This window comes from Hemicordylus capensis, chromosome 17, assembly GCF_027244095.1.
Source record: "Hemicordylus capensis ecotype Gifberg chromosome 17, rHemCap1.1.pri, whole genome shotgun sequence".
NCBI lineage: Eukaryota > Metazoa > Chordata > Lepidosauria > Squamata > Cordylidae > Hemicordylus > Hemicordylus capensis.
The window spans coordinates 48,829-73,077 of record NC_069673.1 but is presented as its reverse complement, the minus strand read 5'-3'; the positions used below and the strand labels follow the sequence as shown (position 1 = coordinate 73,077).

General features: G+C 52.5%; 1 protein-coding gene across 2 annotated transcripts; it reads left to right on the top strand.

Annotated features, from left to right (window-relative positions):
* Positions 1-3,268: 3,268 nt before the first annotated feature.
* On the top strand, positions 3,269-24,249 carry UBAC1 (UBA domain containing 1). Of its 2 annotated transcripts, XM_053282170.1 has the most exons (10): positions 3,269-3,605; positions 9,967-10,087; positions 10,826-10,899; positions 13,186-13,293; positions 16,526-16,628; positions 18,997-19,105; positions 20,135-20,381; positions 21,376-21,462; positions 21,566-21,704; positions 23,655-24,249. In XM_053282170.1, exons 1-10 carry the CDS (start codon positions 3,468-3,470, stop codon positions 23,768-23,770), a joined length of 1,242 nt encoding a protein of 413 aa, XP_053138145.1. In that variant the 5' UTR covers positions 3,269-3,467; the 3' UTR covers positions 23,771-24,249. The 2 variants fall into 2 exon arrangements, with proteins under 2 accessions (XP_053138145.1, XP_053138146.1); XM_053282171.1 differs by lacking the exon at positions 13,186-13,293.

The following is a 24,249-nucleotide window of genomic DNA, read 5'->3' as shown; positions in this document are numbered from 1 at the left end:
ATCACACCAGGACACGTGGATGAATCCAGGAGCCTTGAATGGAGTGTACTGTTCAATTTTCCCTTGCATGTTGCCCGTAGAGTTGCCAGCCCTGCGCGTGTGGTGTTTTGTCATTTCCAGACCATCCCTAATCCATCACCAAGGCAATTGAACGTTCCAGTGTCCACCCCGCAGGATGACTTTGTCTTTGCCTCTCTGTGACTCCTGAATTAAACTGTCAAAATCTATTATGAAGAAAAATATTCTCAAGGAGGAAGCACTTGCCTTCCCGCCCCCCATTTCATGAAGGGACTGTGAATACTTGAGATTGTGAGACCATCTGAGAAGGAACCCTTCAGCCTTCCCCCCATCTTTTGCATTCAACAGTCATTCAGTCAGAGGTGATTTCACACCATGTGAGGCCTGAGATGCTTCCCAACAGGGCTGCTTGCTGAAGCCGGCTGGCATCCAAGCTGAACAGATGTGGGGACATTCACATGCGCAGGATGCTCTTGCATCTAGTTGTAGGGACACACTTAAGAATGATGTTTCCCAGAGTCAGCGACACAGACCTGAGGGTGTCTCTTGATTCTCCCTTTCCTCTGCCAAGCCAAGCAACTTGTTCCCGTGAGAAACAGACTCGCTTTCTTGTCTCCCTCTAGTGTCGCCTTCAGCTAACTGGCATTGCTCTAGTCGCAAAGCAGAATCCCGTGAAGACTCTTTTCCTGCTCCTCTCACCTGCATTTCCTTCCTAAATGTTTAGCTTGCTGCTCACCCGCCCCATGTTGAAAGATACATGCATTCCCTTATTTCTTTTTCTTCTTCTGATGGGGGGGTGACGTTGGAATGTCTGTTGGTGTAATTTACTTTTTAAAAAACCCACTTTGTTAGTTGCCCTGGGATCTTAAATATGCAGAAAAACTTAAAATTGTTTAGATATGAGCCGCTGAACAGATGCAAAGCTGGAACCAAAATAATTTTGTAAAAAAATTAGTGTTATTATTTGCTGTTTTCTGGATTTATTGTCGGGGAGGAGAGTGATTCTTGATTTATGAGTAAAAGGAAAGGAAGCTACATGAGGTATTAGGATGATACCCTTTTGATTAGGGTGATTATAGAGGTATAATATATAATTGATAATTATAAATTATATAAACTATAAATAATAATAGATTATATAATCTCTATATAATCTTTTAGAGGTATTGGGGTGAGAGGCAGGACTAGGTTACAATTCTCCCCCTTTTTGAACAAAGATAATGTTCCATTCCAATCATGTCGACTTCATCACAGAGATGCTTCGGCTTAGATCTTTTCTGTGTTAAAACATTTTTTTAAAAAAATGCAATGCTTGGTGCCAATTTTAATGCAATCTGTTGTTCTTGTATTGAAAGAGTGTGTGTGTGTCTGAGACAAAGTAGCTCATGACAACCCTGCAGTGTAGTCTGCTGTAATATTAGGGTGGGGCTGGCTGTGGCTGAGAGCGCCGTACAACAGCCCTGCAGTAGAGTCCTTCCGTGTTAACCTTCCTGGCAGAAGTGGGGCTGAGGCTAGTCTGGATTTCCAGGCACAAAAAACTTTCCTCAAGTTCCAACAAAGGTCATCCTACCAAATTCGTTCCTTGTCCCTCAATCCAAATCCAGAGCTTAGTTGCGCTTTGCGTGCAGTGGTGTTGGAAATGTTTAAAAACTAAAACAGTGCGTGAAAGAAGACCAGCATGAGAAGGTGGATGCCCGCCTGCCTTTGCTGCCCTTTATTGTAGGGCGAGGGTGGAGGAGGAGAGGTGCGGGAAGAAAGATGCCCCCACTTCAATCTGGCGTCACTCTGGCCTTTTCCTAGTTCTGTGGGGAAAATCCAAGGAGGCGGGACGTTGCATCAAGCATCAGGGACAAGTCAGTGTAGTAACACCTATTTGTTGTTCTCTCCTCCTTCCCAGTGCATCTGAGCATGCTCAAAAGCATTGGAGGCGCATGCTCAGTATGATTAAAGGGATCTCCTTTCTTTTCTGCCCACAACTCCTATAGGATTTTCATACCTTCTTAAAATATCGAAGGATGGCTTCTCCAAGGTTGCAGGCAGCTCTGTCTTGGAGATGCTGCCAAGGAGGGAACTTGGAACCTAGATGAGTGGCTCCGTCCTCTAAGGATGCTCACATATAGTCTCCCATTCAAATGCAACCAGGGCAGACTCTGCTTAGCAAAGGGGACCATTCATGCTTGCTACAACAAGACCAGCTCTCCCACCATCACAATTAAAGTGCACTTGCTTAGTGGGTGCGGATGCTTTTAGCAACTCCACGAAAAAATCTACTTGCTGTTTATACTCCTTATACTTTTAAACCATGTTTTTATCTGCTAGACGTCTAAACAGTTGCAAATTCCCCCTCAAACTTCCACCCAAATCAGCATGTTAGGAGGGTTCCCTGTTGAGGCTGCTCTAGCTTGCTAGCTGAGGATGAGCGCAGCAACTCAGAGCGCCCTCTGGAGGCTCTTCCTCCAAGAGCCATGGTTGCAAAAATGCCCCCCATTTGCCCACCCAGTTCAGGGCTAGGAGGCGTTGGGGGGCGATGCCGTCCTCGGGAGGAGCTAGAGAAGGGCCTTTGGGGAGCAGCCGCAGACCGAGGGGGCTGGATGGAGCCGCTCGTCTCATTTGCATCAGAGGCGGGTCTCGTTTCAGCCGGAGGGCGGCTATTGGCTGGGGAAGTTCTTCTGACGGCGGCCTTTCACTGACCGATCCTTCCGGCCTCGGTTCTCAGCCCCCTCCCGCAGGCTCCGCTGCCCACCTCTTCGACTCCTCCCAGGGCAAGATTGTGCGCTTGGCTCTTGGCACTGGCAGAGATGGCCAACCGGAAGGATGTTCTCCGGCGGCTGTCGGACTACAATTCCCATCAACCGCAGCAGCCATAAAATGAGCCTGGGGATTATGGGAATTGTAGTCCAGCAGCAGAGCCTCAGCTAACCCTAACCGACATCACACGGCGGAGGAGCCTCCGCTTGGCCAAGGAGCAACTCAGCTATGGTGAAAGGAGCCCAGGAGGAGGCGGCAGGCGCCGGCGGGGCACTTCTGGGAGGTTTGGGGAGAGACGTCATTAGAACGACGACGCCCGGCACGGACTCCTGGGACGAGGCTGTCCGCGCCGGCTCGGCCCGCTCTAGGGAGTGCGACTCTATGGCGGCGTCCCAGCATGCCGCGAGCCGGAGTAACACTCGTTTCCCGCGGCTTCCGGTGTCCTCGGGAGATCGCTCTAGGGAGTGCGACTCTGTAGTAGGCTCCCAGTATGCCGCGCGGCGCCCTCTTCCGGTGCCCTCGGCCCGCCCGTCAGCCTGTCAGGCAGCCGTCGCCGGGCGAGGGCGGCGGAGGGAGCTGCGGGCGCCGCTGCTCGGGGGATGCGGCGGCGGAGGCGGCGCTGCTGCTGCTTCTGTTGCGGCGGAGGCGGAGGAGGGAGGCGGCTGCTGCTGCTGGTGCTGCGCTAGGAGGAGGCGGCGGCGATGTTCGTGCAGGAGGAGAAGATCTTCGCGGCGAAGGTGCTGCGGCTCCGCGTCTGCGCCCTGGACGGCGCCGAGTGGCTGGAGGAGGTGTCCGAGGACACGCCGGTGGAGCGCCTGAAGGAGCGCTGCCTCAAGCGCGTGAGTCCCGGGCGGGCGGGGCGGGCAGGGAGGGAGGGAGGGGCGGGCAGAGGCACAGGCACCCCCCCCCGCCGCCGCCGCCTCTCTCTCTCTCTCTCGCTCTCCCCCTCCCGCCCCTGCGAGGAGGCGCCGGCCTCCCCTCCCCCCTCCCCCTCCCCCGCCGCCAGCTCCCAGCAGGCCGCCCTGGGGGGCAGCGCCGGCAGAGTCGTCCTTGTCCGGCCAAGCGCAGCCGCCTCCCTCCCTCGCTCGCTCGCTCGCTCATGCGGCCCCCCAGGAAGCACCGGGCCCTGCCTGCCCCCCCCCCCGCCCCACGAGGAGCTTTGCCAGCTGCTGCTGCAGGGTGGGCTCCGCCGCAGGCGTCTCGGGAGGAGCCCTCCCTGGAGTGGGAGGGGGGCTGCGAGGCGGGCGCAGGCCAGCAGCAGGCAGTGGGACCCCTTGGCACCCCTGGAGGGCCAGGCTGGGTAACGCGTAGCCTGGCGGAGCAGGGAAGGCTGCCGGGCCCTGCTCTGGGCTCGCCCAGGCCCTTGCCAGTGGCCCTCTGCCTTCCCTCCTGGTGTGCTTCAAGCCAGCTGCTCTCCTGCCAGTGACTCCGCAGAGGGTGGGCCCCCAAAGTCTCCTCTCCCCCCCCCCCCCGCATTGTGCAGACGAAACAGGTGACTCCACATGGACACCACAGCAAGCCACCGTTCCTGTCTCAGAGCCGGAGCTGAGGTGCCCTGTATCAATCAGCAGCCCAGAACTGGGGGGTGGGCTGAGCCTGAACACCTCCCCAGCTAGGAGCGGGGTGCTGCCTGATGCTCTTCTCCTGGAGAGTATAGCATACAAGTGAGTCAGGAGGGTGGCAGAGTTCTGGGTATCCCCTACAAGGGCTCAGGTGTGGCTGGTTGAAACTGCTGGCCTAAACAGTAGTTCAGGAACTGCATGGAAATAATGGAGGAACTTTGTTCTAAAATCTTGAAGATTTTTTATAACAACATATCGTTAGCATCAGTATTGCTTGCTTGCTTAGTTGTGGCTGCTGAATGGCTTCCAGAAGGTGCTTGTGGTGTGCTGGTCATATTGGTCTATCTATGAATTAAAAGGTTTAATATACCGCCCAATCCACAGACTCGGGAGGAAGGTAGTGCAGAGCCGGTGAGCAGCCGCTAAGAGGAGGGGAACTGGTCTTGTGGTAGTGAGCAGGGATTGTCCCTGTGGCGAAGCAGCGCCTGCCCTGGCTTGCACTTGGATGGGTGACTACGTGTGAGTGCTATAAGATATTCTCCTTCAGGGATGGGGCTGAAGCTCAGTGGTAGAGCGTCTGCTTTGCATGTGAAGGTCCCAGCTGCATTCCTTGGAGGCATCTGCAGGTACGACTGGGAGAGACTGAAACATTGGAGAGCTGCTGCCAGTCAACAATAATACTGAGCTAGATGAACTAATGGTCTAGTTTGAACTCAGGCAGCTTCTGATGTGCCTAAGCACTTGGCTGCTCTAACATGCTCCACCCTACAGGTGTTTATATACCAATGCCAGAAGTCTCCAATCCAAGATGGGCGAGCTGAGATCAGGCATTGACCCCTTAAGAGCTACCAGGTCTCTCAGCTCCTGCTTCCGTTTGTCTTTTTAAAAGTTGTGGGGTTTTTTGGTGTGTTATGGTTCTTAACGTTTAACTGATTTTAAGGTTTTTAATGTGATTTTAATGGTGATTGAATGTATGTTAACTTTTGTAAACTGCCTTGGGATGCCTTATGAAAGGTGGTATAAAATTGAAAAATAAATAATTAAATGGGAAAGTCAGGAGGGTTGATCACTCCAGAAAGCATAGAACTTATTCAGATCCACAATAACAGAAGCTCAGTTGGAATGTATACCAAGCAGGAGGAAAGGGACCACCAGGTTCAGGAGGACAGCCGCTTGGCTAACTACTAGAGTCAGGGAAACTATAAAAGAGGGAAGAAGACTCCCTTCAGAAAATGGAAGTCCTGCCCAAATGAAGAGAACAGAAATGAACATAAACTCTGGCAAAAGAAATTCAAGGAGACAGTAAGGGATGCAAAAAGAGAGTTTTAGGACCATATAACAAAAACTTCTTTAAATATATCAGAAGCATAAAACTGCCATGGAAGTGGTTGGACCTTTAGATCATGCGGGCATGAAAGGGATAATTAAGGAGGATAAGGAGACTGCAGAGAAGCTGAACGAGTTCTTTGCATCTGCCTTCTCAACGAAGGACACTGACCATATACCCGCTCTGGAACTGAGCTTCTCAGGCTTGAAGAATTGGCCCAATTTGAGGTGATGAGAGAGGATGTTCTAAACTGTCTTTAAAAAAAAGAAAAATTAAATCGCCAGGGCCAGATACCATCCACCCAAGAGTTCTGAAGGAACTCAGATTTGAACTTGCTGATCTTCTTGCAAAAATATATAACTTGTCCCTAAAATCAAGCTCTGTACCAGAAGACTGGAAAGTAGCTAATGTAACTCCAGTTTTCAAAAAGGGATCCAGGGGGAATCTGGGAAACTACAGGACGGTCAGTTTAACTTCTGTGCTGGATAAATTGATGGAAAGCATACTTAAGGGCAAAATTGCTTAACATATAGAACAGGCATTGCTGAAGGAGAACCAGCATGGCTTCTGCAAGGGCAAGTCCTGCCTCACTAACCTTTTGGAGTACTTTGAGAGTGTCAATAGGCATGTGGATAAAGGTGATCCAGCTGGCATAGTATACTTGGACTTCCAAAAAGCTTTTGTCAAAGTTCTCCGCCAAAGGCTCTTGCGTAAACTTGGCAGTCATGGGATTAAGAGGACAGGTTCATGTGTGGATCGGTAACGGGTTGAAGGACAGAAACAGAGGGTAGGAATCAATGGACAGTTTTCACAATGCAGGGAAGAAAGTACTGGTCCCCCAGGGATTGGTACTGGGACCATTGCTTTTTAATTTATTCATAAATGATCTAGATGTTGGGGTAAGCAGTGAAGTAGCCAAATCTACAGATGACACTAAATTATTCAAGGTAGCGAAATCCAAAACAGATTGTGAGGAGCTCTAAAAGGAGATCTCCAAACTGGGAGAGTGGGCGACAAAATGGCAAATATGGTTCAATGTAAGCAAGTGTAAAGTGATTCATATTGGGGCATAAAAACCCAACTTCAGATGTATACTGATGGGGTCTGAGCTGTCAATGAATGATCAGGAGCCGTGGTCCCTCTAATTTATTTCATCTCTGTGCAGAATGAGTTTTGTTCTGGGCGGCAGTATCAAGGCAGTGTGTGCACATGTGCATTCAGAGTGGGGCCTTCCTGTTTCAACCTGAGTGGGATCTAAAATAAATTGAGTGGACATCAGGAAACTTGTGTGAGCACGTGTATGTGTGCATGCTTTAGAGGGATCAGTGATCAGGAGAGAGATCTTGGGGTTGTAGTGGACAGCTCATTGAAAGTGTCAGCTCAGTGTGAAAAGGGCAAATTCCATGCTAGCAATCATTAGGGATTGGAAATAAAAGTGCTATTATTATAATGCCCGTATACAAATCTGTTGTGCGGCCACATTTGGCGTACTGCGTGCAGTTCTGGTCACCATATCCGAAGGAGATTGTAGCACTGGAAAAGGTGCAGAAGAGGGCAGCCAAGATGATCAGCGGCCTGGGGCACCTTCTTTACAAGGCAAGGCTAGAACACCTGGGGCTTTTTAATTTGGAAAAGAGGCAACTATGGGGAGACATGATAGAAGTGTGTAAAATTATGTGTGGAGTACAGAGAGTGGACAGAGAGACATTTCTCTCCCTCTCTCAGAACACTAGAACCAGGACCATGAAACTGAAGACCAGGAAATTTAGGACTGACAGAAGGAAGTAGTTTTTCACACAGCACATAATTCAACTGTGGAACTCTGTGGCACAGAATGTGGTGATGGCCACTAGCCTGGATGGCTTTAAAAGGGACTTAGACAAATTCAAGGAGGACGGGTCTACCAATGGCTACTAGTCCTGCTGGCTATGGGTTGCAGGATGCTTTGGGGGAGCAGCAGCAGCAGGAGAGAGGGCATGCCCTCCGCTCTTGCCTGTGGGCTTGTCAGAGGCATATGGCGGGCTACTGTTCTTATGCTAAAGAGGCTGCCTGAAGAGACTGCAGCTGGGCTGGAGGGAAGGAGTTGGTCTTGAAGGTACATGGTGTGCAAGAGATTGAACCTGTTGTTTAAATGTACGTGCTAGTTTATGACTTCTGGAATGCCTTTTTTGGAGTTCTGCAACAAGTGTGGCTCAGTTCTGCAACCCCCAGTCTAGTCCTTAACCAGTGCCCTTGGCGACTTGGAATTCATGTCAGTGTGAGTGGTGATGCCACCCAATTTCTTTCTTTATAGTTTTTTTTAACCATGCCTCTGTAGGCAGCAGGGGTCGTATCCTGACCCCATGGTCACTTCCTGGTGTGCTCTGGAGATTTGAAAAAGGATGGTTAGCAGGAGGCAGCTGCTAGGAGCAGAACCAGCTGGCCCAGATGGGTGAACTGAAGCTGTCTGCAGAGAAGAGAAGGAGGCCTTGTAGTGGGGCCAGCTGGTATCCAGGAGGGCTTTTGTCATCTGGAGGAAGGATAACTTTTCAGATGACACCATTGGTTGAAGAGCTACTGTGGTGGGACGTATATAGGAGCTGGTGAGTGAGTGTGTGAGTGTGTGGGGGTTACCCTAGTGCCAGGCACAGAAGGTCCACCGAAGGGGGAGGGATGTTAAAGAAGGCCATTGAGACAGAGAGGAGAGGGACCTGTAGGAAGGCTAAGGCCTATTGGGACATGATATATAATGAGTTAAAGAAAATATTTAAAATGACATTTCCTAAGAAGCCAGAATCCTTCCTGCTGGGAATAACACAAGGAGTATTTTCTGCAGCTAATTTAACATTTTTTATGCATGCTTCCATGGCGGCCAGAATAATATATGCACAGAAATGGAAGAGCAATGAACTGCCTTCAAAAGAAGACTGGCTGATAAAAATTTTGGAATATGCAGAGATGGCAAAACTTAAAATATTGATAAGAGACCAAAATTTAGAATGTTTTAAAGAAGATTGGAAACCATTCTTGTTGTATCTAAAGAACTATTTTCCTACTATTGATTTTACAACAGGGTTTGAAATTTAGTAATAATTGCAGGTGGGGTAGATTAAAATCGTGTTTGTGAGGTTTGCATTTATGTTTTGAATTATTATTATAGCAAGGGTTAATTCTATAGTTGATGATTCACGAGGAGGTGTGAGCGGGAAGTCCATATTTGTTCACTTGTTGTGAATGTTAATGTTATTGTTAAAATGAATAAAAATTTAATTTTAAAAAAAGAGAGAGACAGAGAGGAGAGAAGGAGGAGGTGGTGATGTGTGTTGGGCTGAGGGATCGCTTGGTGTGTGCTGAACGGGAGAGACTGTGCAGCGGGGTTATGTGGGTCTGGAAGGGCGGATGTGTGGAGGCTGGAGAACCAGCAGTGTTCTGGGCAGCTCTTAGGAACAGACGAGAAGGTCTGGAGGAATTCGCTCCGTTTACAAACCCAAGCTGAATGGCCTCTGCCCCATTTATCTCACCTCCCTGTGTGTTACATGTGATCCAGAACAGCTGAGGTCCCTAGTAACTTGGTAGAGAAGCTTGTGTGTCCTGCTTGGCAGAGTTCTTTATTCTGTAAGTAATAAACTTATTCTTGTTTTTTGTTTTATACCTCAAGTTTTGTTTCATTTTATATCCTTAACGTATACACTAGCCTGCCCTCGCGAGGCTACACAGCCAAAGGTGTTGAGCAGGGAAACGAGAATGTATAGGGTGGTAGCGAGGGGTAAAAGCTGGATGGATTCCCAGAACCTGAGGACTAAGCGGTCATAGAACAACACAATCAAATCACCTCCCTAGAATTGAGAGGGGCATCAACCCTGGCAGTTGCTTTTTCAGTACGGCTGGGTTTGGTGCTCTAGTGATTCATGGCACTGCTCATTAATTTCATGATGAAACAGAGCATTTTAAGAAGTTTTTCTAAGGAAAAGGATAGCCGTGGCGAAGTTCTCACTGGCTGCTGCTGGCACTGGGCCCTGGCCTTTGAACTCTCTGGGTGGTTCCTCTCTTTTCCTCTGGACCTGGTTAGACCTCCCCAGAAAGAGCAGCCTGCCTGCTTCCTGCCTGCTTCCTGCCTCCGTGTGTTGCTGCTTCATACTCCCAGGCCTCTGTTTCGCATTGTATACTCAACGGTGCCCTTTAGCTGCTGTGCAGTTGTGGGAGCAATCAGTGACAGGCCTGGGTGAAGCTTCTGCCCCCTGAAAGGCCACCACCTGGCCAGGGTTAGGGTTAGTCCACTTTTCTGGTTTTCCCATGGTTCAGTCATGCTCTTCTCTCCCCCCCCCCCCTTAGTTTGTACCTGGGAGCCTAGAGGATCCAAAAAGCATCACCCACCATAAACTGATCCACGCGGCTTCTGAGAAGGTGCTGGCAGACACGAAGACTGTCTTGGAGGAGAACATTCAAGACCGAGGTATGGGAGACTTTTCTGAGGGGATGGCTCTGAGCAGCCGGAGTGCACAAAACGTGTGTGTGTGTGAGAGAGAGAGAGAGAGAGAGAGCCCTCCTGGCTAAACATGGCGTGCCTTTGGGGAGTTCTGCAGCAAGGGTGGCTTGCTTGCCAGGTCCTGCCGGGCCCCCAGAAGACGTGGTGGGAAGCTGGAACATGTGCCCTTCGGCCAGTCATGACGTTGGCCCCTGGGCAGCTCCACCCTGGGGTGGCCACAAAGGGCCCCCTCCCCAGTGCTCTGAAGGCTCCTCAGCAGGGAACATGCCCAGGCCGAGCACCAAAAAGGGGGCGGGGTGGGGGGAGGAGGAGGAGGGCTGTGCAGGGCAGCAAGAGCCTTTCTACGTGCCCCGCTGCTGTGGGGAGCCGCCTGTGGGGCTCTGCACAAGGCACAGACCAGCTTCCATTGTGATGCAGGGTATACTGTGCAGGGCAGCCCCAGCGTTGCATGGGTGGAGTCCTGGGTGGTTTTCTTAGGAAATGCAAGAGGCCTCCTGCCCTGTCTTCGGAAGTCTTTTCAAGAGGTGACTCTCATGTTATGCTGTGGCCCTTCTTCTTCCAGGAGCAGCCTCATTCGAAAGCAGTCTCACTGCTGCTGCTCCCCCCCCCTTTTTTTTAAAAAATTCGATCTCAGGGCTGAATGTGTACCAGGCTTCATTATCCTGTCCCAATCCTGTTTCTCCCCCCCACTCCGCCCGCCTTTAGATGTCTTGGTGCTGATAAAGAAGAGGGCACCCCCTGCCCCTCCGAAAATGGCAGATGTTTCTGCAGAGGAAAAGGTGAGTCCTGGGGGGCTTGTGGGGCCGCAGTGGCGGCTGCTATGAAGCGCCTTTGTGGAGCTGTCAGGGGGTATCTGCGAGGTCTCTGACAGCCGGCCTACAGGACGTGGTGTGTCTGTGGTGGAATGTCCTTGGAAGAGGTTTCGTGGCTCCCTCCTTGCACCTCAAAGGCATGAGTGCTCTCATGTGGGGGGCTGTGACTGCACGAGAGACCCCTGCACTGCTCCTGGGTTGAAGGGAGGGGCTCTGAAGGCAAGAAGCGGGGAGGCTGGAGAAGTTGCTTTCGGTTCCTCAGCCGGCACCACAGGAGTGGGGTGGCGGGGTCGTGGTTACTGTGTGCACTAGAGAGCAGGTGGGAGGCAGCTGCTGTTGCCCTCGCCCTCTGGCCCACATGGTGCCTATTTTGGGTGCTGCTGTCTCTGCCACGCCAGCCCTCTTGGGTTCTAAGTTTAGCCCTTTGCTTCCAGCATTCCTGTCCTCAGCTAACCCGTCTCCCTTGCCTGATAAGCAGAGGCCTGTGTGTGTGTGTGTGTGTGTGTGTGTGTGTGTGTGTGTGTGTTGCCAAGAGAGCAGACCCAGGGTAGGGAAGGAGCCGAGATCCTTAAGGCCACTTTCCAAACCTCATCTGTGGTGAACCGGGGGCAGTTTTCTACCCTCACGTGAAATCCTCTGTATCACTGCCACCAGTCTCTGGAGAGACAAATAACATTAACATCTTCTCTGTTCCATCTCAGACCCAGATGGACTCAAAACATAGCAAATTGCCTCGAAACCTCTGAAAGAGCATGTCAGCCAGTACGGGCATTTCGGGAAGGTTGAATGGAGCCCTTTCCCAGCACTGACCCAGGTTAAAGTCCTCCAAAAAAAATCTAGTTTATTTAAATATATATAAAAAGCAGGACAGTTTACAGGCAAACAAGTAAAAACGGTCACAGTGTATAAGCAAGGTACCTGTCTTCCTGTCTGGTGTTTAGACAGGAGGCTCAGTAAGTCTTACATAAGAGCAGCCCTGCCGGATCAGACCCAAGAAGGCCCATCTAGTCGAGCATCGTATTTCCCACACTAGCCAACAGATGCAAAAGGTGAGGGTGTTCCCTCTCTCCTGCTGTTGCAGGTTCAAAAACAAAATGTTGGGTTTTCTTAAACAAAGACACGCAAAATGTTGGGTTTTCTCAACAAAACAAAACTGGAGCGGGGGGAGAAATGTCTCACTGTTCCCCTCCAAGAACATGAGATGTTGTATACATAACTTGGCATCTAAAGATGTCGTCTTTGGTATACTTATGAATTTTAAAAGCATGACTGTCTTGAGTTTATTCAAGCAAGAGTGAAGCTCACAAATAACCCCTTGCTAAAGACGGAGCGGCAAGTGCTGTACCCAAAGGGGCCGAGCGCACGCAAACACACACACACACACACACCTTTTGGGCGTCAGTTTGGGAAACGAGAATCATTTGCTGAGCTTGTGGCTGGCCTCCATCCTGGGCGGGGTGATGGTGCAGCAGCAGGGGCTGGCTCTCTTGTGGGCTCGGGCTCCAGGGAGCTTCCTCGGGGCACTCCTGCCCAGAGGCTCTCGGGTTCTGTCCTGGCGTCAGGCTCCAGGGCTGGGGCCCGTGCTGGGCCTGCCTGCCTCGCCTGCTCGGCCTCCAGCTGAGAGTTGACCTTGTGAGCAGAGGCTGTGGCAGGCTGGGCCGCAGGGGTTGATGTGGATCCCCTTCCCCAGTCAGATTGCTAGGAAGGGAGAGTGTTGCTTGTCTGGTGGTTGAGTTCAGTGGAGGAGTCAAGCTGGCGCTGCTGACACACGGAGTGTGTTGCAGATCGCAGACTGTCGTCAACTCTGAACTAAAGCTAACACGGCAGTGCAGTGCAGAGCCAAAGAGGTCTGGGATGGAACAGTATTTTAAAGGTCTGCTTTCAAAAGTTGCCAGACTGGCAGAGTGAATATGGAAGAGATGTCCATCTCCAGGAGGAGAGCTGGTCTGGTGGCAGCAAGCCTGAATGGTCCCCTTTGCTAAGCAGGGGCTTGCTGAGCTAGATGGACCAAGGGTCTGACTCAGGAAAAGGCAGCTTCCCATGTTCCACTAGGTCCCCCAGATTCCACTCTTTCCGTTTCAGGGGTTGGGGGATGTGTGGGTAGGGGTGCCTTATCGCTCTAGGCGACGGAGATGTCTCTCCTGGGCCTCCTTTTGCCTGGCTCATGATGCATCTCTCCAGTGAGGACATCTCTGGGTCTCTTCTTGTGAATAACCCCTGGCATGTTTTGAACAGATTTCCCTTCTCATTTAGCGGAAGCAGGAGCAAAAAGCTCCTGATAAGGAGGCGATTCTGAAGGCAACGGCCAGCCTGCCCTCCCACAGCGTGGACCGCAGCGTGTCTCACCACAGCATGAGGGATGTGAGTACTCGGCTCCTCACCTGGCGTGTGGCCACTGCAGGCCCTGTCACTCTGCTCTGCTCTGCTCCACTGCTTCGCCTCCAGCAGCTTCTGCATGGTTGTGCATCAGTGCAGGACGCCCAGTTTGGCCAGTCCGCAGTTTTAGTCTTTCGGAGGCCACCCTTGGGGTGGAGGCTAGCGGATGCCACGGTTGCCACTGTCTGTGGAAGGGAAATCACAGACCAGCCTTCATGGCTGCATTACGTGGCTGCATTAGTTCAAGCCTCTGGGAGGAAGGCATCCAGAATGGGTTTCCTCCTCCCGCTCGGTCTAGAGTGGACTTTGATGAGGAGGAAATGCTGGAAGAGCCCCTCCAGGGAGATCCCTCCCAGCTTCCCATCCTGCCTGCTCTTCAGGTGGTGGAGGCGGCAGGGGGAGTTGTCTGTCTTTTAAGCTGCCAAAGCAGCTGATGCTAGCCCAGACGTGGCTCCTTTTCCCCTGCCAGGGCAATGGCAGCATGGTCAGGGGGAACCGCTGGCAGAGATTGAAATGTTGATACATCTTCCAGCCTCCCCATCAAACCGAGCCCTGGCCGCCTTCCAAGGGTCCCAACTGTCCAGGGAGGAAGCCATAGACTCAGAGGTCTCCCAGCCCAACTTCCTGCTCGGTTCTGGAGCCTGCAGAGCCTCCCTGCCAGGCGGCCGTCCAGCCTCGGTTTGGAAACCTCCAGGGAAGCACGGCTGCTGCACGAGGCTGGCTCTTCCACTGCCAAACTGCCCTCACCGTTGAGAGATGCTTCCTTTTAATCTCAGCTCATTGGTTCTCATCCTGCCTTCGGGAGTCACAGAGAGCAAGTCCGCTTCAGAGATTTGGAGACGGCTCCCCCCTCGCTCCGTTGCCTTCTCTTCTCCAGGTTAAATATAGCCAACCCCTTCGGCCATCCCTCATTCCAGACCCCTCACCTTCTTGGTTGCCCCCCTCTGAACCCAAATGGGCTCACCAACATCCTTCTTAAAATGTGGTGTCTGGAATTGGACACACTTTTCCAAGTTAGGTCTGATCAGCCTGGCAAATCTAAGCCCCTCCTCCCGGCCCCACAGTCTCCCTGGCCCTGCGTGTGGATCAGTTGGTATTTCTGAGAATGCTGCCTAGTGGGTCCTGGACTTCAGCCTGCTACCTAGCAGCGTAAACTTGGCTTCTCTGATGCCTGGAGCCGAGGACATCTCTCATTGGGTTATCGTGTCCACGTCCTCCCAGGCAGGACTAATCAAAATTAGTTACTAGGCTTAAGAGCCCCGGACGGATAACCCCGCCCAGTTCTTTTAGTCCTGCAGTCGCTCCTAGGCAGAGATCGTTCGTATTGCTCTTGCAAATCTTGTTTGTCTCTTTCTTACTTCTTTGTGCTATTTCTCATTGTACTTGGACTTTTACTGTATTTCTTACTTAGTTTTTACTTAGTTTTAAAACAAACAAATAACTTTAAAAAACCAAAACACCACTTTCTTTCCCGCTCTTTTTGCTATCCTCCTCAACTGTCGTTTCTCTGTTTCCCTGCACAATGGAGCGTCGCCAGGCTATTAGACACATTTTAGTGCCCAGGGGAGGACAAATGGAGGGCTTCCCATTTGCCTCTCGAGCGCCGGGCTCGCCCCCCGTATCGCCGCCATTAGCGGCGGTGCCATTAGCAGCTGCACGGGAAGAGGAGGATTTGCAGAGGGACGCCATATCGGGTCCCTCAAGTGCTATGGGCATGGGCGCTGGATCGGGCCCATCCCTGCTCACTCGCATGACGCGAACTGCGGCGAGAGCAAGGGGAGATGCAAGCCTGGATGTTTGAAGAGATACCTGAGACGCACGGAGAGCTTCAGGAAGACGGAGAGTCTTTTTACCAGCTTCCATGGGAAGCCAAGTGTCTTCGCAGGTTATTGCTAGATGGATACGGGCTTGTATTTCACTAGCCTATGAGTCTCTACACCTTCCAGCACCAGAACACATTCTGGCTCACTCTACTAGGGCAGCGTCCACATCTGCGGCCTTCTCAACCAACGCGCCAGTGCATGAAATATGCAGGGCCGGAAGCACTATAAAATTGATCTATATGCGTCTTCTCAAGCTGCATTTGGACACAGAGTGCTTCAACAGGTTCTTCCCCCGGAGTAGGCACGGACACTCCCTCCCAGAGAGTTTTGGTATGTCCCAATGAGAGATGTCCTCGGCTCTAGGCATCAGAGAACGGAGCATTGGTTTCATTTACCGTGAAGGCTCCTTCTTGATGCTGGAGCCGAGGACATCTCGGCCCTCCCAGGCGGTGTCCTGGCCTACTCCACGGGAAACTTGAGCATATTACAAGAGCACAGCTAATAGTTCTAGAGGTTTCTGGGGTGCCTCTATCTTCTTTGTTGTGTGTGTGTGTGTGTGTGTGTTAACGCTGGTTGTGTGTTAACGCTGGTTGTATACTACTTACTTCCGTGCTATTTGCACATTTGGCCTAAAAGAACTGGGCGGGGTTATCCGTCCGGGGCTCTTAAGCCTAGTAACTAATTTTGGTTAGTCCTGCCTGGGAGCATGTGGACACGATAACCCAATGAGAGATGTCCTCGGCTCCAGCATCAAGAATCAGCCTTCATGGTAAGTGAAACCAATGCTCCGTTCTGAGGCCTCCCGCCCACATTTCCTGACATGGTTGGTGCCGACATGCACCACGATTGCTGACCTCCCCAGCACTGCTGAACAGCCTTTCCAGATCCGCGTGATGTCCACAACCGTCACACCACTGTGTGGTCTACAGCCCTGTCACAGACCCAACTCTCTTTGTCCCTAACTATTGAATCATCCACTACTAGGAGGCCCCACTGCCTGGAGGCATATCCTCTGTACAAGAGGAGATGGGTTCTCCATCCAAGGAAGGGGCCCCTTCCAAAGGAGCCTTTCCCTCTACCCCCAAACCCTCCTTTTCCGTAGGTCTTCAGAGCTCTCCACAGTGGTTCTTTTCTCTCTGGAGTAGGAGTAGGGGCGCCCCTGTGTCCTCTTCTCCAGGCCTTAGCAGCGTGATTGTCCTTGCATGCAGGGAGGCTGTGGGCTTGGTCCTGGCTCTGCACCTCTTGCTGTTCATGCAAAGCCAGGAGAAGAGCCCTGCCTGCCTGCCCCCCCCCCCAAGGGCTCGTGCCGTCACTGCAGCTAGAAGGGCATGACCAGAGCGCTGTGCTGTTTGGGTGGCTGCCTTAGAAAGCTGGTGTTGTTTCGTCTCTTGCAGTTTCAGACCGAACTCCGGAAGATCCTGGTCTCCCTCATAGAAGTGGCCCAGAAACTTTTAGCACTGAATCCGGATGCCGTAGAACTGTTTAAGAAGGCGAATGGTACGAAAGAGTGCTTGTTGCCTTGTTGGGTCACAAAATGTGACCTGTGTCTCCCCCTGCCCCCGGCATTTTAGCCGCCCCTTTTGGAGGTGATGGACGGTGGGTGGGGCTTTAATCAGAAACCTTTCGGCAGAGGGCACAAGGCGGGTGGGGGCGGTTAGCTCTCTTGCTCCGACAGGAAACAGTGCCACTGTGCTTCTGTGGGTGGCAGTGGCCGCAGCTGCTGCTCTTCCTGCTGACCAGCTCCTGCCAGTGGCCACTCTTCTCCACCCAGAATGCACCAGGGAGTTGCACTGCGGCATCACACATCCTGTGCATTCATTCTGTGAGCTGAAAAGCAGGGTTTGCTGTGGCGGAAGCGCTGCTGCTGCTGCTGCCCTTGAGCCTTTTCGGCTAAAGCCAGAGAGTAAGCCTGTCAATCCCCCCCCCCCAAGTGTGGTCATTTCACAGGAGGCCCACCCACCTGCTGTGACCTGCCTCCTTTGCTCCCCGGGTGATGCAGAATGTGTCCCAAGAATTTCAACAGGCTCTCCAAGCGGCCCTATGGATATTGCAAACTCCTCCTGCATGGCAGCAAGTTTAGAGGCTACCATTGGGATCAAACACATTGCCAGGACCCTTTGAAGATTCACTCAGTCTGGGAAGGGGTTCTTCCTGAACACATGAGGCTCTGTGGTGAAAGCAGAAGCCTCATGCAGGCTGTGTGTGTGTTTGTGTGTGTGTTTGTGTGTGTGTTCGTTCCTGCTTTTCTTAGGTGGCAAAAGCTGTCCCAAGTGGTGATGCTGTCACATTAAAATCTAATAAATAAATATGGCCCCTCCAGAAGGACCAGCCGTGGCCTCCCTTCCTGCATGTGTCTGCTTCAGAGGGTGCACCTTAGCCCAGTGGGGTGGGGCCAGGTGGGGCCTGGAGCTCTCCCTCTCTCCTGGGATGTTGCTCTTCCAAACACACCCCTGACTCTGGAAGTCTGCTTGGTTTTTCCCTGAACAATACTGTCCTCACTCACTATGGCGGGCAGTAGCCTAATCCGAGAGTTGAGAGGTTGGTCTCCTGATACCAGCTTGAATTCATTGATGACCCGTTGAGTCATTGGCTTGCTGCACAGCCTCTGCTGCGGCCCTTTGTTCCATTGGCACAGCCACGACTTGCTAATCACAGTTTCACTGTATCTTCCAAAGATGGCGTGTGAGGACCCTGATTACTGCACAGGGCAGTCAAATAAAGACTACCAAGGGCTGCATGTTGTCTACAGAAGGCTGTGAAATCCATGAAAGCCGTGTATCTGTGACTGCTGAACACAGGGTTAACATGGTGTGATTGCATGGTGTTAACATCCTCTGGATCCTGCATAGGCTGGTACATGACTGTAATAGGAACACACCATCTCAGGAAGCCACAAGGATAGATATTACTGCTGTTGCACATGATTCCCCCTTAGACGAAGCAGATTCCACCCAAAACGGAACTTCCTGCTTCTGTTTGGGTGGAATTCTGCAACAACCTTCACCTAGCTCTAGGACAAGGACTTAAAATCTAAGGTGAAGAAAATAATAATTGCACACAAGAGGAATCATGGAAATTATCAGCAGAACAAAAGCCAACCATTAGGCCCGTGTGTGTGTGTGTGTGTGTTTGTGTTTGTGTTTGCTGTCCCTTCCCATCAGCACTAATGTGCTGCCCACTGTGATCAGCCCCCCCCCGCCCCGCCGCTTGCCAAATACTGACAGGCGCATCAGGCTCCCAAAGCCCTGTGACAAGGGTGATGTCTCCTCCTATGCCCTCCAGGGGAGGAGGGACGTGGGATAGGCATGGAGCTCTGGCAGGCTCCCAGCACCTTCTCCCCGCAGCCCGGTCCTGGCCAGCCCCAGGTGTGCTCACTGGGCTTCCGCAAGAGGGGGCGCGGCATCGTCTGCCTTCAGAGTCCCTCACCCTGGGAGAGAGGAGTGCGCAGTGGTTCAAAAAAACACAACCGAACAGACGTCCAGTTCTTCCCAGACGGCCACCCTTTTGCACAACAGCCCATTTTGGGGTGGCGTTTGGTGTCTTTAACAGCAGGGTGTGGTCCCGTGTTTAGAGGCTTCCAGTTCCTCTTCAAACCCAAATGAGCCAAATTAGTTGTGAGCCAGTGTGGTGTAGTGGTTAGAGTGCTGGACTAGGACTGGGGAGACCTGAGGTCCAATCCCCCATTCAGCCATGAGACTTGCTGGGTGACTCTGGGCCGGTCATGTATTTCTCAGCCGAACCTACCTGACAAGGTTGTTGTGAGGATCAACATAACCAAGTACTCTGCTCTGGGCTCCTTGGAGGAAGAGTGGGATAGAAGAAGTAATCAGCATCCTAATCCTAATCCTGTGTTTTTTGCATGTAGCCATGTTGGATGAGGATGAGGATGACCGAGTGGATGAAATCGCCTTGCGCCAGCTGACGGAAATGGGTTTTCCTGAGAGCAGAGCTGTCAAAGCCCTTCGTTTGAACCAGTAAGTGTCACAGGCTGGGGGCTTGAGGGCTTCTGCATTGTTTGTGGGTGGACTGTCACATATCTGATTCCGCGCTTGAACTATGGAGAAAAGGTGGGAGGGGCGCTCCATGCAAACAGATCTTCTGGGGAAATGAAGCCAATTAGAGCCAGGTACTTAGTCTCAGAGAGATGTGATGGAGAGGTCCAGATCGCGGGACCTTGATGTGCAGGGGTAGGGGGCAACTCTATTCCAGATGCTCCCCTAAAACACCTAAGGGGGGGGCACCACAAAAGTTGGAGAGCTGGCCCACCGTAATTTAGAATGGTGGTGGGACAATGTCATGAGTCCATGAAAGAACCATGTAGATTTATAGCCCCTGCCCCAAACAGCCTACTGATTTTGGGTTTTTAAAAATCTTGGGCAGTGTTTATGTTGGGTCAATGACAGAGGAGAGAGAGCTGGCGGCTTTGCTTCCATTGTGCTGGAGCCAGAGCAATTGCTCTTGGCCCTCTGGGCATCTGCTGCCTTCTCGAGAAGATCAGATCCATGGTTAGGTGCCCCCCTCCTCTTTTGGGGTGCTACTGAGAGAGCTGGCGTGGCCCAGCGGATGGGGTCCCAGCCCCTGCCTAGAGAGGGAGGCCCGAGGAGACGTCTTGGCCTGGCTACTGACTCTGCCGGCTGGTCCTGGGCAAGGCCCACCCCTGCTCCTCTGGCCTGAGAGCAGGGCTGTCGCTGTAGCGGAGGGAGGAGGACCCGAGTGCTGGCCCTGCCAGCCTGTGATGGCCCTGCAGAAGTCCTTCCGTGCCGGCTGCAGGGCACACGTCCTCCCACGGGGGGCGTGGGGGGAGGCTCCTGCTCGTTTCTTGTGGCCGCGCTGCCGGGTGTGCTCCATGCTTTCCCCCACCCCTCTTTCCTTCATCGAGTGCCAACGTGTCATAGCTTGTTGAGATCAGGCAAGGCTGGCAGTGCTAAGCCTGTGGGGCAGCAGCCTGTTGTCCTGGCCTGGGGGTTGGCGTCAGGGATTGATGCTGGCACTTTGTCATGCAGCATGTCTGTGACTCAGGCCATGGAGTGGCTGATTGAGCATGCAGACGACCCCACCGTGGATGCGCCCCTGCCCGGCCAGCTTCTGCTGGAAAACTCTGCAGAAGTGGGGACCTCCTCCACCACCACCACCACCGCCAAGGCTGTTGCTGGGGCCAGCCTGGAAGCCAGCGGAGAGGAGCCGAAGGACGAGCTGACGGAAATCTTCAAGAAGATACGCAGGAAAAGAGAGTTCCGCCCTGATCCACGGGTACCTTGTCTGTCTCTGTGGAGGGAGGGCTGTGTGCACAGCTGCCCCGAGTCCCCATGGAGGCAGCTAGCAGCGGCCCCCTCTTGATCTCGGCCCCGGGGGTCTCTGTGCTCTCTGGGTCCTTGTACGTCCACTTGGGGCTTGCTGGAGTCGTGTGGCTCTCAGGCTGGGTTGGTCTGCAGCGGCCCCTCGCCGGGGCTTGATGTGCCAACGGCTTTGGCGGCCCAGGGGCTGATGTCAGGCTGGGGCAGAGCTGCATGGTCCTAACCCTGACTGGCACAAGGATGGCAGGCGTGTTTGTGCCATTGTAAAGCCGCGGCGTGCCCCCCCCCTCTGCCGGCCCCCATCCCTGTGTGCTTAGAGCAGGTGCAGCATCGCGATAGCTGAGCTACGAGCCAGACCACACATGGTCACGAGAGAGTTGGCAGACAGAAAATAGGACCCGAAGAGCAGCCTTGATCACGGTAGCCACTCCGAATCAGTCTCGGACAAGGCCACACGGAAGGATCCAGGCGCAGGGTCTTGCCTGCTCGAGGCGCTTCCCTCCAGAGGCCCCCAGCAGAGTTCCAGCATGCCCAAGGACACTGCACAAGCCAGGGGTGTGCATGGCTCTGCCACTCAGCTCAGCGGGCTTGGGGAAGGGCTTCACCCTGGCTGGGGCGGGGGAAAAGTCTGGGCAGATGTCCCGTTCCTTCTCCTCCCCCCAATCTGATCCATTTGTAAACCTGCTTGCAATCCGCAATCCACACATAGGGAGCCGGTGCTGGCCGGACTGTGTCTGCCATGAGTTTCTCGGCCCCTCTGTGGATCCCTGGAGATGAGGGAGCGGGCAGGCGTTTCAGACGGGCTGAGGGGCTGCTTTCCGGAGGGGCTTGATTCTGCCCTTCTCAACTGCTGCTGATCCTTGTGGGTTGCAGGCCCTGGAGGGTGTGCTGGGAGGAAGTGCTTGGCCCCGCGGCCTGGCCCATGCCTCTGTCTGCCCTTCTGGTTTCAGGCGGTCATTGCCTTGATGGAGATGGGATTTGATGAGAGGGAGGTGGTGGATGCACTCCGAGTGAACAACAACCAGCAGAACGCAGCGGTGAGTCTCCCTCGTGGGGGCAGCGCCATCTTCTTTGCAGGGGATGACCTTTCCTAGGGATGTGCCCTCTTGACGTGTTCTATTTCTTTCTGGTCGACTGTAGTGTGAGTGGCTGCTGGGAGACCGGAAGCCCACCCCAGAGGATTTAGACAAGGGCATTGACCCTTCCAGCCCTCTCTTCCAGGCCATCCTAGAAAACCCCGTGGTACAGTTGGGACTAACCAACCCGAAAACGCTACTTGGTAAGTGCTGCAGCTCTGTGGGAAAGGCATTCAGGGTTGCCTGGCACAGGTGCATTTCTGCAGCATCGTTCCCTGCCTTGCTGGACACGGAACGGGGCTTTGCGCTGCATCGAAGGATGTAAACGCGGCTGGGAAAGGCGGCGGCAGCGCCTGGAGGCCTCTGGGCTCCTAAGCACTCCTCTGCAAAGTGGTTGGCACAGCGTCTCGGGCCAGTATTGGCAGAGGAATCTGTGGCCTCTCCAGTGGATAAGAATGTCTGCCCTTCATCAAACCAGGACAGGATCAGTTTAAACATCGCAAGTAATGCGACAGGTTTAAGTGTGTTTGTTGCCTTTGCCGTACTTGAGAAGCCCACCAGCGAAGAGACCTCTCTGGTTTGACGAGAAGGGAGAAACACACCTGTGCCACTGCACTGTGCCCCAATCCCTCTTGCCGTTCGGAAGAGGTCTGTGGCCATGCCTCTGTCTCCCAGCAGGCGGTGGTGGTGAATGGGGTGTGTCTCAGGGTGTCCTTGGCCACCCTTCCAGGGATGGGGCCGTAGCTTGGCATGCGGAAGGGCCCAGCTCCCACCCCGGCAGCATCTCCCAGGCAGGGCTGGGAAAGACCCATGGCCGAGGCCCTGCTAGTCAGTGAGACCCCCAAAGAGCTGCTGCTGCTAGTCGTGTAGACTGAGCTGAATGCACCGAAATAGACCCTGGGGTGGTGGTTTGGATTGGGGGCTCTTATCTCCTTTTCTGCCCAAAGCATCTGCCTTGGCCTCTCTTTAGGAAGAGGTTCCACCACACAAGAGGGCCAGATCAGAGGTTTTGCCTTTTGCAGACCAGATTTTATTTTATTTTGGGCCAGGGGTAAAATCTGCCTCTCAATATGTGTGTGTTTTCTGTTACTACTTTCTTAGCTACGGTGTGCATCCCTATAAATCAGGCCTGCTCAACTTAGGCCCTCTAGCTGTTTTTGGACTGGCTAGAGTGCTGGGCTAGGACCAGGGAGACCCGAGTTCAAATCCCCATTCAGCCATGAAACTAGCTGGGTGACTCTGGGCCAGAGTATATTGCTCTGGGCTCCTCGGAGGAAGAGCAGGATATAAATGTAAAAATAATAATAATAATAATAATAATTCCCAGTAACAGTGGCCAATAGCCAAGGATTATGGGAGTTGTAGGCCAACATCTGCAGAAGGGCCGAAGTTGAGCAGCCCTGCTATAATTTCTAGTGTAAATAAGTTTACACTTCAGTTAATTAGATTTGCATTTGGAGCTGTATATTAAAATATTTTATTTGGGATGAATGGTTGGTGGTTGTTTCCAGACTGATGTCAAACTGATAGGTTGGTTCAGGGGTGTCAGAGGTCTAGAAGCGTGAATTCCCTGCTGAGGGAAAAGGTGGCCATGAGCGTGCTTCTCTCTGCTGAGGCCTCGTTGACCCCTTTCCTCAATCCAGGGAGACCTGCTTGCGAAATCTGGCTTCCACGGGGGTAGCTGGTGCAGAGCAATCTGTGGATCTGCTGCTGCTACAGATACTTGTACACCACATTTCAACAAAAGTTTCCAAAGTGGTTTACATAGAGAAATATGAATAAAGTGGCTCCCTGTCCCCAAAGGGCTCACAATCTAAAAAAAAAAAGAAACATATGATAGACACCAGCAGCAGCCACGGGAGGCATGCTGTGTTGGGGATGGACAGGGCCAGTGGCTCTCGATGGATCCAGAAGGCATGGATCTGGATGATGGAGTTCATTGGGCCTGCTGAACTGGCTGGAAGTGCCCTTGGAGGAAGACCTATGCCCTTCCGTGGCCACTCGTTGCAGTGAGAACTGCACTTTGAGCCCTGTAGGATCCTACCCTAACCCCTTAGAGCCTAGGGAGTCAGGCGGCATATAAATTAATAGCATGGCCCCTGTATACTACAGCCATTAACTAAATATGACCCATGCCTTCCTTTCTCTGGCAGCCTTTGAAGATATGCTTGAAAACCCTTTGAACAGCACTCAGTGGATGAACGATCCAGAGACGGGGCCTGTAATGCTGCAAATTTCCCGAATCTTCCAGACACTGAACCGCACATAGACAGGGCAAACCAATCCACCGTGCCATTTTGGACTCTCTTCTTGACTTTGCATTTCCTGAGCAACAGGAGGCACCAATTGTTGAGTGGGGGAGAGGAAAGAGAGAGAGGTTTTTCTCCTTTGCATTTTCTATAGGTGTGTTGCAAACTAAGAAGTTTCTAGTTTTGGCTTACATGCTGTGTGAGTTTGGTGTGGGTGCGAGAGGGCCCGCCTGAAGGCTTTGGGTGGGGGGAGTTTGTTTTACCAGTGATAGAATCAAAAACTGATAAAGGCTTTTACAATGGTCTGAAAATCTGCTTATTGGTGAAATGACAACATGGGTTATGTATTCAGTGTTCAGGATAAAGTACAAAGATCTGCGATGACTTGGCAGCAGCTCGCAAGAGTTCCCATGCAGCCATTGACAATGTGCTAATCAGAATGTGCACTTCTACTCATTAAGTTATGTCTGTGCCGAAATACAGAAAGCCTTTTAAGCTG

What these genes read in the sequence shown, in the direction of transcription:
- UBAC1 (XM_053282170.1), top strand. Translation starts at nt 3,468, where the DNA reads ATGTTCGTGCAGGAGGAGAAGATCTTCGCGGCGAAGGTGCTGCGGCTC. An exon ending in ACTGTTTAAGAAGGCGAATG is followed by an intron (nt 16,629 to 18,996) that starts GTACGAAAGAGT and finishes TTTTGCATGTAG; the next exon opens with CCATGTTGGATGAGGATGAG. An exon ending in AGTTCCGCCCTGATCCACGG is followed by an intron (nt 20,382 to 21,375) that starts GTACCTTGTCTG and finishes TTCTGGTTTCAG; the next exon opens with GCGGTCATTGCCTTGATGGA.